At 43.5% G+C, this 16,293-nt stretch overlaps 1 protein-coding gene across 1 annotated transcript in view; it reads right to left on the reverse strand.

The window, feature by feature from the left end:
* Positions 1-3,286: 3,286 nt before the first annotated feature.
* The window catches only part of Ckmt2 (creatine kinase, mitochondrial 2), a 23,299-nt gene continuing 10,292 nt past the window's right edge, over positions 3,287-16,293 (reverse strand). Inside the window, exons 2-10 of the mRNA XM_021180568.2 lie at positions 14,536-14,707; positions 12,769-12,967; positions 11,378-11,473; positions 10,774-10,995; positions 9,494-9,579; positions 8,854-8,977; positions 7,857-7,991; positions 5,922-6,047; positions 3,287-3,548 (exon numbers count right to left, since the gene is read on the reverse strand). Coding sequence (XP_021036227.1) covers positions 3,429-3,548; positions 5,922-6,047; positions 7,857-7,991; positions 8,854-8,977; positions 9,494-9,579; positions 10,774-10,995; positions 11,378-11,473; positions 12,769-12,967; positions 14,536-14,687 — 1,260 coding nt within the window. The 5' untranslated portion in view covers positions 14,688-14,707 and the 3' untranslated portion in view covers positions 3,287-3,428. The remainder of the gene's footprint in view (positions 3,549-5,921; positions 6,048-7,856; positions 7,992-8,853; positions 8,978-9,493; positions 9,580-10,773; positions 10,996-11,377; positions 11,474-12,768; positions 12,968-14,535; positions 14,708-16,293) is intronic.

Genomic DNA, 16,293 nt, shown 5'->3' on the forward strand with positions numbered 1-16,293 from the left:
CCATGGAGTAAAGCCACACATGAACTCACTCCTCATAACACACTGTCAAACAGCCTTATAACTGAGGATGTACCATCCCGGTGACTTCGAGATTAATTCTAAAGGTCTGAAAGCAAATGAGCATTTAATGCAAATGTCAGTGTGGCCAAGAGAGAAACGAGTTATATACAACAGAGAGCAATAAAAAAGGAAAGCATTGTTGTCTGGTTCTGTTCTTGCTGGCACCGTCCAGTGCAATAACAGATTAAAGGTCTGCTTTCTATCTCCACAAGCACATGCTTCATGTGCTGTTTGCTTTTCAGATTTTTTTTTTTTTGAGAAAGGAAACATTGGTATATGTATCTAATCTCTTTTTGTATTTTTATTGAATATTTTATGTATTTACATTTCAAATGTTATCCCCTTTCCTGGTTTCCCCTCCAGAACCCCTTCTCCCATCTCCTGTCCCCTTCTATGAGGGCACTCCCCCTCCCACCTCACCCACTCCCTCCTCACTGCCCTGGCATTCCCCTACACCAGGAAATCGAGCCTTCACAGGGACAAGGGCCTCTCCTCCTAGTGATGCGAGACAATACCATCCTCTGCTACATATGCAGCTGGAGCCATGGGTCCCTCCATGTGTACTCTTTGGTTAGTGGTGTAGTCCCTGGGAGCTCTGGGGGGGTGTCTGGTTGGTTGATATTATTGGTCTTCCTATGAGGTTGCAAACCCCTTTAGCTCCTTCAGTCCTTTCTCTAACTCCTCCATTGGGGTCCCTGTGCTAATTCCAATGTTTGGCTGCAAGTATCCTCCTCTGTATTTGTCAGGCTCTGGCAGAGTCTCCAGGAGACAGCTATTACAGGCTCCTGTCAGCAAGCAATTCTTGGCATCCACAATAGTGTTCTGGATTTGGTGACTGTATATGGGATGGATCCCCAGGTGGGGCAGTCTCTGGATGGCCTTCCCTTCAGTCTCTGCTTTGCGCGTTGTCCCTGTATTTCCTTTACACAGGAGCCCTTCTGGGTTAAGAGTTTGGAGATGAGTGAGTGGCTCCAGCCCCCAGCCGAGGGACTTCCCTATCCTCTGGATATGGTCTTTATAGGTTCTCCCTCCCTTTTGTTGGGAACTTCAACTAATCTCATCCCTGTTGGATGCTTGGAGCCTCTGCTTTCCTGGCATCTGGGACTTGCTGGAGGCTACCCCCCAGTTCCCCATCCACCATTGCTACACATCTCTTTAGATCCTTAGCTTTAGCTATATGATTTTGCCTTCCTTTATAATTTATCTCATAAAAAAATTTTAGAAGAGGGTGAACCATTAGAACAATGGTGATTGTTGCTGAATTATCCTAATGATGATAAGGGAGTATTCAGAGACGACAATGTTGATGATGATGATAAGTTTCTTTACTTCTATATTTATGTAGCAAATATGCAAATGATGAATTGAATACTTCCGAGTAAAGTTTTCGAATACAAGTTTTTTTAAATCTCCCTAAAAACTCAGTAAAATAGAAACAGCTCTTATTATTAATTACAGAAGAAACTGGACATTAAATTATTCACTGTTCTGAGTGGAGAAATCAGAACTTGTACCCCGCAATATGGGTGTGCAGCTAATGAGCTTGAAAGATCCTGAGAGAGACTGAAAAATTATTTAAGCCCCTAGACCTGTATCCAAAATAGACGTCACTAATGGCAGGGAGTAGAAGTTTAACTTGCCCCATTGTTCCAGGAAATGTTTGTACAGAATACTCTAACTGTTCCTTATGCCAGAAGTTTGCAGTTTTTGCCTATATAAACCCCTTACCCCTTGAGCTCGTGGTCGACTCCTCTACCCCTGTGTGGGATATGAGTCATTCCCCAGTGCACTGGTCTTTCCCGAATAAACCTCTTGCAGTTTGCATCAAGACTGTTTCTCGTGAGTGATTTGGGGCGTCACCTCTCCTGAGTCAGAATGTGGGGGAGTCCTCACCTTGTGGGTCCTTCAAGCTCAGCAGACCACTATTCTTTCTTTTTTATTTCTCTGCACTCAGAGAACATCAGCCACTACGTGAGGTTTGGCTCCATCTTCATTCTTCACCTGTCAGTTCAAACCGGCTGCCTGCCACATCTCATTTAGGACACTTAGAACGATGTCTCAAATTTGATCAGTGTGGTTTGCCCTTCGGAATTTCTACCACATCATAATTTCTCACTCAAAACTTAGAGTCATGCCTACTAGCACCAGGACCACTGTCTCTTTCTGCACTTGACCTCAAGGAGCATAAGCAGAGACAGATTATATGACAGCACTGGTGTTTTAACTGTAGTGCCCACAATGGTGACTTAATATAAAATGCAACTTGATCCTGGTCTTGTGGTTCAAGCTAACATTTGTCTCGTGTGGAGCAATGTCTCATAACTTGTTATGTGATTGACAACACTCCTACCTTCCCCATCCTCCTTCAGGCTTCAGGCCTTGCAGCAGGGAAGGAAAAGACTAATAATACCCAAGAGAAGGATGCACAAGCTGAGGGGACACAGGATCAGACTGGGTGTCCATCACAGTCAACCCAGTAAGAAGCCTTAGGGACTGATATGAGTATATCTTGTGTGACTTTCAAATCATACTAAAAATACTAAAAACATTTTCAGAATTTTAGATGTCAAATTTTGAATTGTTTTGAGAGTTTTAGTGTATAAACAGAGAAAGGCCAGGCCACATCTGACAATAGAATTCTCACCTACAATTTATAAAGCAAGCAGTCTGGTCTGGGAATCCAATTTGCAGATCCTGGGGCAATCAGTTCAGAATCGTCTATGATTGACGGATCCCTTGCTCAAACTCAGCACCACTGGGTAAAGCTAAATATTTGTCACAGAGTTAGGCTCTAGGTGCCCTCCTTGTTAGCCTGTCTCCCAGCCTGCCGCTAAAATCAGAGCACGCCTGTTACTACTTTCTGTAACCACAAAGCTTTCCTATACCTCTGCTTGCTTGAGTTTATAACAGACACAGCTGACAGGCTGACTTTCAGCAGCATCTACAAACCGACACACAGCCTCTGCTTGTTCTTAAGAGTTCATAGCCTTTTATGAAGGTCCTCTTTTCAAAGGAAGTTTCCCCTTGCCCAGACTTCTGGAAAATTAGTTACTATATCTGTTCCTCATCTCATGTGCATAAGGCGTTTGTACAGGACTGTTCATAGCTAACATCTGGATAGCTGAACGTTTACCCAGATGTATGCCTGTGACCTCTCCATTTTGCTGCCTATAACTGGCATATGGACCACCTACTCAGTATTATTGAAAATTAGAGACACTGCCCAAGGATATTAAGGAGAGTTTTATTGTAAAGATAGCAGTACCTACAATTTTACATGTTCAAGTCTACAAAAACTCTCAGAGCAGAGACTTCCTGTGTCTGTCATACCAGCAGACAGATTACCCACAAACTTGGAGGGATAAAATTCACTTCCTGCCAAACTGAGGCAGAGGAGGGGGCACCTTGATGTCTTGGCCTCTCTCCAGCTTCTTTTCACAATCCACCAGGTAGTTGACTCCGTCAATAACAATCTGAACAAGCTCAACCTTGAGAGGGAGGGAGACATAGAGAGACAGAGAGAGAGAGAGAGAGAGAGAGAGAGAGAGAGAGAGAGAGAGAGAGAGAGAGAGAGAGAGAGAGAGCCACAAGGAGGAGACATAATGGAGAAAAGAAAAGGAGAGATTAGTTCGAGTGGAAGCTGCCTGGGGAGCCCTGCTGGACAGAGCAGTGTTGGTGTATGTGTGAACCATCTGCTCAGCAGAACTTTATGACAATGGGGCATTCCTGTGAGGGGAGGCATCCCAATGCTGGGTCAGGTGTGGAAGTGGAGGGCTAGCATAGGGTTTTCTCTCAAGCTTTCCTTAGGGTGGGGTTGCTGGGAGAACTTTTTTTATACTTGAAAGTCATTGGTTTTCATCACCCGCCAATTTTCCTTTCCTTAAAATATCGTGTGTGTGTGTATGTGTGAATGTGTGTGTGTGTGAGTGTGTGTGAGTGTGTGTGTGTGAGAGTGTGTGTGAGTGTGTGTGTGTGAGAGAGTGTGTGTGTGTGTGTGAGTGTGTGTGTGTCAAATACTTTTATCTGCTTCACATCTCTCCTGCCCACACCCTTTTTTCTTGTAGAGATTTATTGTTACTGTTTTATTTATTATGTGTATATATGTGTGCCTGCATAAGAGTTTATATGTACTGCATTCATTCGAGTGCTCATGGAGGCCAAAGGACATCAGATTCTCTGGAACTAGACTCATATAGAAGGTTGTACCTCCATGTAGGTACAGGGAACTGAACTTGAGTCTTCTGCAAGAGCAGCAATTACTCTAACTAGTAACGACTCCATGAACTTTTTCTTCATCAGCCTCCTGTACAGAAGACCATACAATGACACCGGTGTGTTATTCTGTAGATACACATTCTGGCCAGCTTCTCAACCCTCTGAGCACTGAATATGCTCACGATACAGATTTCCTTATTTACACAGCAGGTGGAACAGCCTTAAGTTGGATGGAGCTCAGTAACCTTTCAACCACTTTTCATTCAGAGGGAAACTAGGGCCTTGAGGGAAGGTTGGGCCAGAAAGCCAGTTACATCTAGTTGAGCCCATGGTCCCTTCTCCAATAGATGTGTCCTGTGTTGGACAGGGTGTGATGAGGTGGGGCCCTTTTAAACTTTTCACAAAGGAACTTGGTGATATATAACTTTCCCAGTTCCTTTCTTAGGATTATATTCTGTCTAGAATTGTGATTCAAGTTATACATAAAGTAGGTTAAAAATACCAATCAGAAAATGTTAAACATATAAAGGAATATTTTTACCATATAATTACTCAAAATCATGTTTTTGGATATCAAAGTATTTTTGTGTTTTGTTTTGAATTCTTATTTGTTTATTTCGAAACACTGGGATCAGATACAGGTGCTTGCACCTGCTAAGTAAATGCCTTATCATTAAGATATACCTTATCAGTGCTGGAGAGGGCCTCACCACGAAAGAGTATTTGCTGCTCACACATACATATTTTTTTTCAGGAAAAACACAAAATACATAAGATAAATAAATAAATCTTTAAAAAAATCACATAAAAATTTTTGAAAAGGTATTTCTCTATCCCCAGTCATGTTATTTATATTGCTATGATAAGGCATTCATGAATTGTAGAATATGTTATGAGACAAAATGGTAATGAGCACTACTAGTTTAAATATATGGCTTTAAAAATACTTTTAGACACTTTACTAACTTTTATAAATATCCCTTAGAAATTTACAATAAAACACTAAGCTCTGTTTGACTCTGCAAGTTGAGAGAACTTTATACAGTGGCCCTTCATACTTAGTCCTGCGAGCAGAGGCTGCATCCCAGGTTGAGATAACTCCCTGTGGTGACTATCAGTGTGTACTTAGTCCTCAGCTGCCTGTTCCTAATGAGTTCTGACTCGTCTCACTGAACCTATTGTTCCTTTACCACAGGAGTCCCTTGGCCTTATAGGCTACACTAAAGCCGTGGGAACTATTAAGGGTCTAAGATGTCAAGACAAAGGTGATAGCATGTGGTCTTCAGCAAGGGAAATCCAGAGACAGGGGAGGTTTTCACTCTCAGAGGGACAGCACACCTGTTCTCTGAGTCCCTGGGGATAAAAGACCGCTGTCCTTTAGCACCAGGGAGCTTCTGTTGCTTGTGATGGCTCCGACAGCTCCCAGGGGGCTGCTCTATAACAACAGCCCCACTGTGATTCCTTGACCTCCCTAATAGGACTCAGAAGGGATTGTGTATCTTTCCATGTTATTCCATGTGTTATTTTTCCATGCAAGGGAAACACAAGAATGAATAGCTATGTCGGACTCGGTGGGGAAAATGGGAGTGTGTGAATGCAGTCAGGCTGACCCTTGTTAGTACATTTCGGGTTGAGAGAGGCTTTACCTCTGATCTGCCGATCCGATCTATGTTGGAAATATCGTACACATCTGCCACTGCAGCAGTGTCCACACCACCTGTGCCACGCTTTTGGAGCCGCAGGTTCTCCAAGATCTTAGAAAAGCGTGGATCCTAGGAGAAGGGATACTGTTGAGGTCATTGAGCAAAGATGCTAAAATGGAACAGTAACCATTGATAGCATGTTTACACCATAGGTGGGCACTGGGCTCAAAGCCTCCCAACAGCCAATGAAGTGGATACTACTTTCACACCATCAAAGTCCACTTTCTGGTGCTGTAAACAAACAAACAAACAAACAAACAAACAAACCCTACCTTATCCAGAGGATGGTGCAACATGCCTTTAATCTCAGTATTCCAGAGGCAGAGGCCAGTGGACCTCTATGATACTGAGGTCAGCCTGGTCTACATAAGGAGTTCTAGGCCAGCTAAAGTTATGTATTGTCTTGAAAGGGGAAAAAAAAGCCCCTGATACCAGGTCACTTATAATAATAGAAGCCCTTTTGGCTTGAAGTTAGGGTTGGACATTCAAGAACATGGTGCTGGCACCTGTTTTGGCATCTGGTGAGGATTGACCTTGCTGCATTATCCTGTGGCAGGGGTCACACATGGTGAGACAGAGCATATATGCTTGCTTGGATCTTTCTTCTTGTACAGCCACTAATGCTATCATGGAGGCCAAGGCTAAGACCTCAACAATCCTAACTATCTCCTGAAGTTACACATGCCATTGGCATTGGAATCTGGTGATTAAGTGTCTAACTTATAAACTCATAGGGGACAATTGAAGCTGTACTAACCCCTAAACTTCAGATAAGCAAGCAGCTCCAGGGGAATTAGCTTGCCCAAAGTTAGACAGATGGAAGTCAGCAGAATTGCAGTTGATTATCTTCATATAAATGCACACATTTATTTGCTATGGACGCCAGCTTTTGTGTGTTTGCTAGTCACCTGTACACCGATTTCATTGTTATAATTAAAACCATGAAGCTAAATCACTTCAAATCATGTTTTTAACATTGGAATTTTGAATAACAAAAAAATGCATGCCTTCTTCTTGATAGGCTCCACATTTCTAAAATTGTTTAAGTGTCCTTGATTTACTTTGTGTGCTGTGGCAGAAATGGCTAGCTATACATCAGGATTGCTTTCTCTTTCTCCCCAGCCCAGGAGCTGAAGATGTAGCCATTTGCTAGCTAAGCCCTTGCCTCCAGAATGAGCAGAAGTGAAGTGTATCACTTCGCTTCTTACCCCTTAAGTCTTTTGGACACGCCTACATGCTCTCTCCTTTCCTCATGGACTGATGGAACCGAGGAAAATGCTCTAAGCGGTCCACACAACGCCCCCTACTGGCAGCCTCGCCGAGTGAAGGCGCTTGCTGCTAGGCAGGATGGCCTGACTTGAACCCATAGAACCTGCAAGTTGTCCAATGGCATTCACTGTGTACCACACACTCCCCCCAAACTGCACAAAATACAAATAAGAAATGAAAACAACAACAACAACAACAACAAACAAAAAACAAGACAAAGAACAAGTCGCACAAGAATGGCGTAACAACCTGTACTGCCTAAGTCCTCCCTCCAGGCCATTCTCTTCTCAAGCATGCTCAGATGTAAAAACAAGGTGACAGGAACCCAGAGAGCATAGCAGGGCAGCTCCCACACCTATCCTGATTTGTTAAGTGGTAGAGACTCAAAAGCATTATTTTTGAAGCACCATCCCCTTCTCCAGGCCTGGATCCTTTTATGTTAATTAATGCAAATGACTTAAAGCCAGCCCCGCCCCTTCTATCAGTGTTCTGTTGCAGGTGCCAAAGGTCAGGGTTAAGGAATGAACACTGATGTTTCCTTCTGAAAAGAAGTCACATCTGAGCTGATTCTGAAGGGACTCAACAAAGCTCCTGGTCATGCGCCATTACCTTGCTGAGCTTTGGGATCCTAACGTGGACACCAGCTCGCAATCCAGTTCCGAGGTTCGAGGGGCAAGTCAAAATGTATCCCAGACGCTCATTCCACATGAACTCCCAGCCTCGTTCCTGGATTAATCGTTCCACCTACAGATGGAGTAACAATGTGCAAATGACAGACTTCTCAAGTACCTGTTCCTTCACGTCACCCAGACACCAGGGAGAGAAAGACCAGTACAGCACATGAGTGAAACTGGTGGAGCTACGGGACTTGTGCTTGATAATTCTTCTATTAGAGTATAAATAGCACTCTTTTCAATCAGATGGGCATATAAAGCATTTAACACAGTTCCTAGAAGAGTTTAAGCCCTCAATAAATATCTGTTGATACTATTTTTTTTTAATGCAAAGACTGTAGGAGAGCATAGGAATTCTCTGCTGATAAGCCTGTGAGAATCTATTCTTGTGGCACACCATCCAGGCCCATGTCCCAGCCCCTGCCCCGTTCTACCTATCCCATTTCATTCACCGCATCCACTCCTTCTATCCTTATATCATATTTAGAATAGAATGAGAAGATAGTGAATCACAGACTCCCCTCCAAAGAGAAAAGCCGCCCCTTTTGGAAGCACTACTCTGAAGATTTGACTCTTAGGAGAAAGAAGTACCACTTTGGAAGTTTCAAAGCTATGTTTTTAAAAATGGAAAATACCAAGGATAAAGAGATGGCCCTTCCCAAAGAGCTTTGGCAGCTCTTCCAGACTATCTCTTTTGGATCTCAACACTCATATGGTAGCTCACAACGATCTGTTGCTACAGTTCCAGGGGATCCGAAGACACCCTCTTCTGGCCTTCAAGGGTACTGCATGCATGTGGTACACAGACATCACTGTGGGCAAAACACTCATAAAATAAAATAATAATAAAAAATCTAAAATACATACACAGATATGGAAACTAGAGAGGTTTTATTCTGACGACTATCGAGAAACCCCTAATGGAATCTTACTTCCTTTAGTCCACGACAGAATCTCTCAAATACGCGTTTCATATTGCCTCCCTTTTCCATTGAAATCACCCTGGTGTGGTCTTCCTCATTTATCCAGATGAGAAATGTCTTGTCATAATTATGCCTAACGAAGACAGAAATGCAGTGCTGACTGTTAATTGCGTTTATCTGAACACATGGAAAATCTCATTACCTGATTGCTTCTTTTCACCTTCCCCATTCCCTGGATGGCCCTTATCTCTTAATTGTGCCTGAGCAAGTACCACGGAATAATGATAGCTTGCAGAATGGAGAATAAAACTAAACCCAGCCATTAACGATGCCGAGAATGTTTTTACCCTCACAAAATACAATCCTTCCCTTCATTCCTCAAACAAGAGAACAATAGTTCAACTACTCTCTCTCTCTCTCTCTCTCTCTCTCTCTCTCTCTCTCTCACACACACACACACACACACACACACACACACACACACACACCCCACACGCTCTCACATACCATTTTCAATTATACTTGCGTTCCCATTTCCCTCAAGCCCTCAAGCCCGGCATGCTGTCAACTGCAGTTCACAGCAACCTCAGGTTAGAAGAAGCAGATGATTTGAGATCCTCAACACACAGGGAAAATATAAAAACCATACCAGATTCCCCTGGCATCAGGCCAGTCACGGGCCATTCCAGCACATGTTAGTAAAGGGGACACTGGCTTATCAAACAGAAAGTGGTCCTGTGGGCCAAAAGGGACAAAGCAGAGAGATGAGCCTGTGAAAGTAGGTATGGGCCAGCTGATCAAGTTTCAACTTACAGATAAAGAGGACTCTCAGCAGTGTGTCTCGGATTCTTTGTGTGGTGGAACACCTTGGGAGCTTTTAAAAAACAAAACCACTGATGCCCAGAGATCACGCTGAGACAGGATACCAAGTAGAAATCAGGGGTCCATCTAGATAGAATCTCTAACAAGTGGGAGCCCCTGGAGACTGGAGAGAGGAGAGGTTGGAGAAAGCCACTCTCTGGGAGGAAGCTCACCCATAAACAAGAAGCCAGGGTGGCTGCTTAAGGCAGACGCATCCTTGCTCTGTAGTGGCAGGCAGAGGATGGCAGAATCTACACACACCAGAAGATTGAGGAGTACCAACTAACTAGATAGCTGCCCTGTGTGCTTAGAAAGAGGATGCTCCAAGTCATTTATATCTTCTGAGATAACAAAACCTCGTTTCTTCCTTTCTTGGAGTTTACATCAACATTACTGTAAAAAATAACAGCTCCTTTAAAATTTGTAATAATGAAGAAATAAAAGGATCCATGTCCAGCACTTGAGAGGCGGAGTCAAGAGCAATCCTGTGAGTTTGAGGCCAGCATAGCTACATATTGAACCCATGTTTCATAAAACCCCAAAGGACTGCATTTTGTTTACCTTAGAGTCAGTGAGAAGCCCACAGGTGCTCAGAGGCAGCAAGGAGGAGTGCCTGTAGGCAGCTCGGGCTGGCTCTGAACCAGACAGGGAAAGGACCTTAATTTCCTGCCTAGATCCTCTCAGCCTCTAGAGTTTTCTTAGGGTGTGGTATGGAAATCATCCTTTAAGCATGACTAAGATTTCCATACCTGGTTGAGTTCACTTATTCATAGGTAACAGGAGGCAGATAACCCATTCATCTCCACCCTCCTGTGCCAAGCCCAAGGCTCATACTGGAGTTTCCTGTTTCCCTAACTTGACTGCCTGGTCTGGCCTCAGTGGGAGAGGATACGCCTAGTCCTACAGTGACATGATGGGCCAGGATGGGGTGATACTGGGGTCCCCCCTTGAGATGCCTCAGGCAAGCTTCAGCCCTGAAGGACTAACTCTAACTGGGTAGAAGCCTAGTCAGAGCTGGAGGTCCAACTTCTTTCCAGGTAGACCCTGAGTGATTTGTCACCTACTCACATCGATGAGACGTTGCTGATCCTGCTCCGTCATCTCAGACAGCTTGTAATAGCGGCCAGCCAGATCACCCTTCAGACCCTCCAGGGCAGTAATGGCCACATTCTCCACCTCCCTTCTCTCTGCCCGGGAGCAGGCTGGAGGCAGGCTCAGCCCGCGGATGCTTCGGCCAGTGCGTACCCGAGAGGACAACACATAGCGCTCATCAAACTGCCCATGAGTAATCTGCCAGGTGGAACAGAGTGGAGGGTCACCATGGCAGCCACAGAGCACAGTCTCCTGACATGCAGCTTGCCTGGAAACCTTCTGGCACTGCATCACAGGGAGCATGGCTAACGGACAGATGGAACTCTGGAGTTTAACCTTAGTTAAGTAAGGTGGGGTCTGGAGTAGGTAGTTTCAGTTGGGGTAAACTGTAGGAAAGTTTGAAGTTCCTATAAATTGTCCTCTAGAGGTGTCTTAAAGGAGCTTATTAAACTCCCCTATCCTTCTAGGGCATATGATGAAGTTGGCCATCTTTCCAGGAACACCTCATAGGTTCTCTCTTCTGTCTGTGGATTCAGGAAATCTTGCATCATGGGAAAAAGAAATGGAGCCTGGAGCCTACCTTGGATGCATCCAGGTCTGTAGGATGCTTCATCACCCTAGGGTCATAGCCATTGTGCCTTAGTTTGATGACAGGATCAAAAAGGTCAGCAAATACCTATAAGCAAGAATATCCTGTAACTGGCTTGCCTGTTAGCAAACGACTTTTGCTTTTCTCTGTTTCCTTTCTCCTCAATGGCCAGAGGGCCAGGTTGGATGGCTTCCTGCGAAATTCTCCATGCACCATGCGGAACATGCATAGAAGAGTATACTAGTAGATGAGAATGAAAAGAATAAATGTACACAAGTTAAACAAACTAACAAACAAACAAATGCCCATTCTTGAGGGAGAACTAGGCTACTGGACTGTGTTTAATCTCTTCCCTAAGGATTCTGCCAAACCCACTGGATGAGAACATCTGATGGTTAAGAACTCAAAGGTTTTCTGTGTTGTTAGCTAAAAGAAGCTACCAGCTCAGGGGCTAAGTACATTTTGTGATCAGAAGAGAAAGTCAAAGACTCAAAGCAAAACACGAAATCTATGGGGAAACCCAGCTGTACAAAGCAAGGGTCTCTTACTTTTCCTGTTGGGGACCTGTCCAGACTCAAACCAAAATGAGCTGCATAGGCATGGGTAGTCTTTAGCTCAAGTAAAGCCAAGAGAAGTTATATATAATAATAGCCTTAGATGTTATGGGAAGAGGGAAGAAGGGCATTGGGACCAAAGAGGCAGCTATAGTCTAAGTCTCTGTTATAAGCTAATAAACTACCATTTTGTTTATTTGGGATAGCCCCTTCTTGTCCCTTGATAGATGCTTTTCTGAGAAACTGCCTTTAGTTCTATGACAGAAGAGGGAAAAGAGAGAGGATGAGGGATCAGGCTGTAGGATTCTGTTTCAATGAAGAGGCTGCTCTGTGAAGATGGGTATGAGACCTGAGTTCTGCTATCAACAGCCACTGCTCCTCAGCATTCAGGAGCCCAGAAACTTGGTGAACCCAGGAGTTTGTGCCACAGTAATAGAACAATAAGTCTCCAAACTATAGCCAAACAACCCAACCCAACAAACCCCAAATCAAGCATTTCAATGTATTTCTGATGAATACACACCATTCAATCTTATTTAATTTTTCTGCACCAAGATAGCCTTTTGACAAGCTTAGAGAGCTCTGTTCATGCAACTAGTCTCTCTTTGAGAGGACATTGGCATGGTAGCAAAGAAAGCATTGTCCCTAGGTAGTTACACATCTCATAATCCCAGAAAGGATTCCTGGAGTTGACTTCCCTTTTTTGGAGCCCTTCCTGAGAATGCAAAAGCTGACTCCAAAGAAAGATAAGGATTCCATGATAGTACACCTCACCCACATGCAAGGTAGCTCCCCACTCCGGAATCAGCAGGCCATACATAGTCTTACCTCATACGACTCCTCATCACCAGCCACCATGCCCACAGTCTTAATGAAGGGGTGGCCAGGGTTGTCCACTCCAGTTTGGATGCACTGGTCCAGGGTATAGCCACTGGGTGTCATCTTGTTTCGGAGTTTGGCATAGATGGTGGGGGTGAGGCACTCAGCCATGCAGTTGTTATGTTTTCGAAGGTCAGGGTAGTCCGCACTGTGAGAGGAGAGAGGCTGTGGGCCAGTATTCCCCATGTAAGGGCTATCAAATGCTCAATTTCTCTGTGACCTTCAGCCAGGCTCTTTTGGTCCAGTGAACACAGGAAAAGTTAGAAAGAGACACCTACAAGTCTTGGCTTGAGTAAGCCAGACTTAAGAAAAACCTGTGTTAGTGACAACTAGGGGAAAGGACGTGGTTGGTTCTGCCTAGTAGGAAACCTGTGATGCTTGCTACCGCAGAAAAAGAGGAAAGGAAGTCGGAAAATGAATTGAAAACATATGCAGGTTTCTCTTCTGCCCAGTAGTATTGATGGAATTCAATTACAGCCATAGTTGGGTCTCTTGGGTCTGTGATGGGGAGAGAGAGAGAGACAGAGACAGAGACAGAGAAAGACAGAGAGAGGGAACTACCTACATTGTTGCTCACCCCTCAGTGCTTTGCTACAGAGAGAACTTTATGACAACAGAGACAACAGAGACCTGGCCTGTCTTCAGAACAGTGTGTAGCTATGGACACAAGCATTTGATAAATATGTCAGGATAACCCACAGAAGACCACCACATTAGATGCTGTCTTATCTGGGCCATGTACTGTTTGAAGAATACAAACTGAGGAGTACCATAGTCCCACACTCAGCTGATCTCCCGCAGCGACTCCCTGGGTGCATGGCTGCTCTGATCCCTCAGAGGTGATGATCCGGTCAGAGTCTCCAAGGGACATCTTGGTTGTTTCCTCCCTATCTACATGGAATCCTAGGACACCATCACCCTGTTCAAACTACTTGGTGCACTGGTGACTTGGACACAGTGAGGTCTGAGGCAGCAGAATATCTGACCTCATCTTCTGCATGCTTCTCCATGTCCTATCTGTAATGTTCTTTAATGATCACACTTAAAATCAATACTGTGGTCACATTTTCTAGAGCAGTGAGTGGAACATGGGTCTCATCCCATGGAGCCTGGGTTTGCATGTGGCTACACTAAGTACATGTACTTGGATTTAGTAATTCTATGTCCTCATTTTATTACTAAAGGATGCTAAAATGAATCATGACCCATGTGGAAGGACCTAACATACGCATTACCAGATTATCTCATAATGCAAGTGCTCAGTACATGCCAACTATCACTGTTGTTCCTGTTTAACTGCATGGCAAGCTTCGGGCAGGAATGATGATCTATTTCTTTGTGCTTGTCATAGGAAACTAGGCTTAATGAGCTTCAGAAAAAGTTTGACTTAGCCATTTAGAAAGACACAAAGGATTCTTAGGGACTGGAGATATAGCTCAGTAGTTTAGAGCACTGTCGAAACTACTCTTCCAGAAGACCCAAGTTCAATTCCCAGCACTCACACGGCGGCATCTAACAACTGTCTGTGACTTCAGTTCTAAATGATTTGACAATCTTCTGGCCTCTGTGAGCACTTCATGCACATGGTGCATAGACATACACTCACAAAAACACCCATACAAATGAGACTAAGTAAAATAAAGCAAGAAGAAGGATTCTTCACTGACCATTTCGAACAGAAGAGATCGGTGTCATTTTAAAGCCAGGAGGACTCACCTTGGGGGAAAGAGCTTGTGCTGTTCCCGGGAATCAGCAGATACCTTCTGCCTATTCAGCAGGTAGCCAGTAGTTAGGGCACTGGTTCCCAGTGTAGTAAACAGCAGAGATGCATTTCGGCCAGTTAGCAACTTTGAGAAGGCACTGGCCATCCTTCTTCTTGGTTAAGTGTCTATTTAGGAAAGAAGCCATATCAGATAACATCATAAGACAGTTCTGAACCCAGCATGGAGAGCTCCAGGTGATTAAAACAATGTGCTTGTGTTATTTATCTATTTCAGGTTTTGTGAATGCTCATTCCATTTTCTCCAGGAATTATAGTGAAAAGTCAACAAAAGTTATATATTTCTAAATATTAGACAAAGTGAGTGCATTTTGGACTTTACAACTACACAACCAGACTCGGAGTAGGATGGATTTCTGGACTTCTGAGAGGTATTGAAATTCTCTGAGGACCATTGTTTCACTATACATACTCCATACAAACTGTGTCAGAGCTCGAAGTACCACACAAACACATTTGGGTTATCTTAAGAGCAAATGTCCTTCTGACTTGAAAGGTTGAGGTGCCAGCAGTATGTGCATGTCTGGGGTGGGGGGAGATGTCCAGAGCTTTTGCTCTGCTTTAGGGCTCCAGAGAGGGGATCCAGTTGTTCAAAATTAACAAAATTCATTCCTTGGCTCCTAGCAGAAGCAGACTCAAAATCTTTCTTAAAAATATCATGTTTAGCTTAGGTTTTGGATTCTTGCAGATTAAGACTAAATAGCAAAATCCCAACCATATAAAAAGATATAAATAAGAATACAAAAGAGAAAAACAATAGACTTAGGGCTTCTATGACTGAAGATTGTAAGATTGCCAGACAAGGGCATAGACTGGCTCTAGACAGATGTTTAAGTAACAAAGTTATTTATAAATTATTACATTTTTGAAATTTATTATGAGAATCATACTTATGACAAAGCAACAAAAGACTATTAGGAATGGCCAAACGATCCAAGCATGTTGGTCCATATGTATCATTTTAGCACTTAGTAGTAGGAGGCAGGAGGATTGCTTTATGTTTGATGCCAACCTGCTCTGAATAGTGAATTTTAGGATAATGTGGTGAAATCCTTTCTAAACACACAAACCAAAGAATAAGAAAGAAAAAACTTGAAAGAGAACAAAATTATAAAATTAAACTGTTGGATATGACACAGCTGAAGAAAGAAAAAATGAACTGGACGTCATGCTTTAGGAAATTACCCAGAATGTAGCACAGAGAAGCAGAAAAACTGGAAAATCTGAGCCACAGGCTAGGAAATATGATTGATAATTACAGTGGGAGAGTTAGATACAAACTAGAGTAAAGTCATCGGAAGAGACACAAGAGGAAACTGAAGTGATATCTCAAAGGAAATGGCTAAGCATTATCCAGAGTGGATAAAGTAAATGAGGCATAATATAAGACAATGAAACACCAAAGAAACTGATCCCTCAGCAAATGCCTTCAGTCAGACACAAAGATGCTAGAAGTAGAAAGAAGACAGTTCACTTACAAGGAAATTACAAATATCAGTTAATTTTGCAGTAATGCACCTAGGGAAATAATTTTTTTAAAGACAAAGAGGCAATGAACTTATTTCACATGAGAATGAAAAATAATACAGATAAAGAACAAACCAAGGGGCTGGTGAGATGGCTCAGTGGGTAAGAGCACCCGACTGCTCTTCCGAAGGTCCAGAGTTCAAATCCCAGCAACCACATGGTGGCTC

This window comes from Mus caroli, chromosome 13 (assembly GCF_900094665.2).
Source record: "Mus caroli chromosome 13, CAROLI_EIJ_v1.1, whole genome shotgun sequence".
In the NCBI taxonomy this organism is placed as follows: domain Eukaryota; kingdom Metazoa; phylum Chordata; class Mammalia; order Rodentia; family Muridae; genus Mus; species Mus caroli.